This window comes from Homarus americanus, unplaced genomic scaffold, assembly GCF_018991925.1.
Source record: "Homarus americanus isolate GMGI-L3 unplaced genomic scaffold, GMGI_Hamer_2.0 scaffold50564, whole genome shotgun sequence".
Lineage (NCBI taxonomy): Eukaryota > Metazoa > Arthropoda > Malacostraca > Decapoda > Nephropidae > Homarus > Homarus americanus.
Window position 1 is genome coordinate 5,340,698 of NW_024715014.1, and position 3,925 is coordinate 5,344,622.

General features: G+C 49.8%; 1 protein-coding gene across 1 annotated transcript in view; it reads right to left on the minus strand.

The window, feature by feature from the left end:
- Positions 1 to 696, minus strand: part of LOC121854049 (fork head domain transcription factor slp1-like) — a 1,693-nt gene extending 997 nt beyond the window's left edge. Inside the window, exon 1 of the mRNA XM_042348440.1 lies at positions 1 to 696. This exon is cut by the window's left edge and continues 997 nt beyond it. Within this exon, the coding sequence (XP_042204374.1) occupies positions 1 to 593 (593 nt within the window). The 5' untranslated portion in view covers positions 594 to 696.
- Between the last annotated feature and the right edge of the window lie 3,229 nt (positions 697 to 3,925).

Genomic DNA, 3,925 nt, shown 5'->3' on the forward strand with positions numbered 1-3,925 from the left:
GGCACCTTAACAAAACACTTATTAAGACTCAGGTTGTGACGGATAGAGTTCTGCCAACCTTGTTTGTTCTCCCGGTAATACGGGAAGTTCTTCATGATGAACTCGTAGATGCCATTCAGAGTTAGTCGCTTCTCCGGCGAGGACCTGATGGCCATCATGATGAGGGCGTTGTAGCTGAAGGGCGGCTTCTCGTGCTTCTTCTTCTCCTCGCCGTCTTTCTTCTCTCCGCCGTCGTCCTTTTTCACCTCTTTGTCGTCTTTATCGTTGTGGTCTTCCGCCCGAGTCAGACGCAGCCCGGGACTCACGGCGCCCGTCACGTCGATGTCCACCTCCTCCTCATCGTCATCTTCAGCCGTCGTCATCTCCACGTCGTCCATAAGTAACTCATCCTTGGGCGTCGGAACGCCCCTGGGGATGGCGGTGGGATTGTCGAGTGCTGTCTCCGGGAGGATGGAGTTGATGGAGAAGGAGTGTTTGAGCGGAGTGCGAGCCATGGCTGAGCGGGCGTCCCACACGGCGACACTTAACATGGTCACTCCAACAGTGCGTCGGTCCAGGGCGACGCCACGCCTTAATCCATCACACACACACATGATATTAATAATGTTAAATATCCATAATCCTCCTTCCGAGTGTCACTGGGGGGGCGGCACAGGGTGAACGCGACGTTCCTCTGCCCCTACGGTTTAGCTGTAACTGTCGGCCAGCAATGGTATTGAGATCTTCTTGTACTGCCCACCCAGTTTTGTGTTGGTTCCTCGCCGCCACGGAGCCACACTGCGAGCCACCCGAGCGACAAACTCCGCCCATTTCCGCCAGGGCGCCGTGAGTGGCTACTCCATATCTGTAGGCGGAGTCGGTGGCAACGCACCCTCCATATTGAGCTGTGAACGTGACCTGATCTCAATAAAGGAAATCTGCTATTTACATGACGTTGTTGCATTCCAAACACCTCCGCACTCGAGGAGGAGTGCCAGTGTGAAGAGAGCCTACAAGGAGCTGCTCACTAGCCCTGGCAGGGTGAGGGCCAGGCCAGGCAGTTGACGGCATAACGCAGGCGACGCTGACGGGAGGCTGACTATTTGTGGAGGGCGGCCGTGCGTGTGACAAATATTATGAATCTCCGGGTAACACGTGTTCCTCCTGCTGCTCTTGCCGGCTGGGTGGGCCCCGTGTTTACTGCCGGTCCTCACTTAATTATTCCTGTACTTCCCACAAACACTTGTAGATCGGCTCATATTTCAAGGCTGTAAAATAATTAAACGAAAAGGTTCGGTACTTGTTAATTACCCTCATACTGTATGTATCAGGCGGTATTAAAATAGTGGCGCCACTAACACCACCTCCTCAGCAACCACTAACACCACTCTTCCCCAACACCACGAACACCACTACACCACTAACACCACTCTCCCTCAACACCACTAACACCACTCTCCCTCAACACCACTAACACCACTCTCCCTCAACACCACTCACCACACCACTCTCCCAACACCACTAACACCACCAACACCACTAACACCAACTAACACCACTCTCCCCTCAACACCACCAACACCACTCTCCCTCAGCACTCAACACCACTTCCCTCAACACCACTAACACCTCTCCTCAACACCACCTCAACACCACTAACTCTCCTCAACACCACTAACACCACTCTCCTCAACACCACTAACACCACTCTCTCAACACCACCTAAACACACCACTCTCCCTCAACACCACTAACACCACTAACACCCTCTCTCAACACCTCACTCTCACACCACTAACACCGTACCATCTCCCTACACCACACCCTCTCTCAACACCACTAACACCACTCTCCTCAACACCACTCAACAACACCACTAACACCACTTCCCTCAACACCACTAACACCACTCTCCTCAACACCACTAACACCACTCTCCCTCAACACCACTAACACCACTCTCTCAACACCACTAACACAACACCACTCACCACTCTCCCTCAACACCACTAACACCTCAACACCACCAACACCACTCTCCTCAACACCACTCCCAAACACCACCCATCCACACCACTAACAATCAAACACAACAACCACTCTCCTCAACACCACTAACACCCTCTCCTCAACACCACTAACACCACTCTCAACACCACTAACACCACTCACCACTCCCCAACACCACTAACACACTCTCCCTCAACACCACCAATACTCCCCTCAACACCACTAACACCACTCTCCTCAACACCACTAACACCACTCTCCCTCACACCACTCAACCCGCCTCCTCAACACCACTCACCAGCACCACTAACACCACTCTCCCTCAACACCACTAACACCAACACCACTAACACCACTCTCCCCTCACACCACCAAACACCACTCTCCCTGCACACACTAACACCACTCTCCCTCAACCACCACCACTCTCCTCAACACCACTAACACCACTCCCTCAACACCACTAACACCACTCTCCTCACCACCACAACCACTCTCCCTCAACACCACTAACACCACACCACTCCCTCTCCCTCAACACCACTAACCCACTCTCAACACCACCACTCTCCTCAACACCACTAACACCACTCTCCTCAACACCACTAACTCCTCAACACCACTAACACCACCCCTCAACACCACCAACACCACTCTCCCCTCAACACCACCATCACCACTCTCCCCTCAACACACCACTAACACCACTCTCCACCACCACTTCCTCAACACCATCACCTCAACACCACTAACACCACTCTCCCTCAACACCACTAACACTCTCCCTCAACACCACAACAACTAACACCACTAACACCACTAACACCACTCTCCCCACTACACACTCCTCACCCACTCAACACCTAACACTACCTCTCAACACCACTAACACCACTCTCCTTCCTCAACACCACTCTCCCTCAACACCACACCTTCCTCAACACCACTACCACTCCTCCTTTCCCTCAACACCACTAACCACTAACACCATCTCCTCACCACTAACACCACTCTTTCCCTCAACACCACTATCACCACTACATCACTTAACACCACTCCCCTCAACAACCACTAACACCACTCTCCTCAACACCACCACTATCCACACCACTAATCACAACACCACTCTCCCTCAACACCACTAACACCACTCTCTCTCACCACTAACACCACTACACCACTAACACCACTAACATCATTCTCACAACCACTAACACCACTACATCACTAACACCACTCTCCTCAACACCACTATCACTACATCACTAACATTACCTCCTCAAACACCACTCTCCCTCAACACCACTAACACCACTCTCCCTCAACACCACTAACACCACACACTTTAGACTTCAAAGGATGTTATGTAAGTGTTAAGGCAATAATAAACTATGGTAACACATGTTTAGTGTTTGAGGCCGCTAATGAGGTGGTTCACAGGTTAACTGTTGTATGACACAACTCTAACAATCTCGGGTCTATTATTTAAGATGTACCTTTTGTTGTGTTGTCCATGTACTTCTTGTGGGTGTGTTGTGTTGTGTTGTCCAGGTACCTCATGTGTGTTGTTGTGTTGTGTTGTGTTGTCCAGGTACCTCATGTGTGTTGTTGTGTTGTGTTGTGTTGTCGTGTATTGTCGTTACCTCATATGTGTTATTTGTGTTATGTTATCAAATACCTCATTAGTAATGTTGTTGTATTTATGTTATCCAAATTACCTCGTGTGTGTTGTTGTGTTATTATGTTATCCAAATACCTCGTGTGTGTTGTTGTATTTGTTCCATGTTGTCAATTACCTCATGTGTATTGTATTTGTGTGTGTTATCAGAACACCATTATGTATTGTTGTATTTATGTATCAAATTACCTCATTAGCTGTTTTGTTATGTTATCCATTACCTCGTGTGTTGTTGTATTATCAAGTACCTCGTGTGTG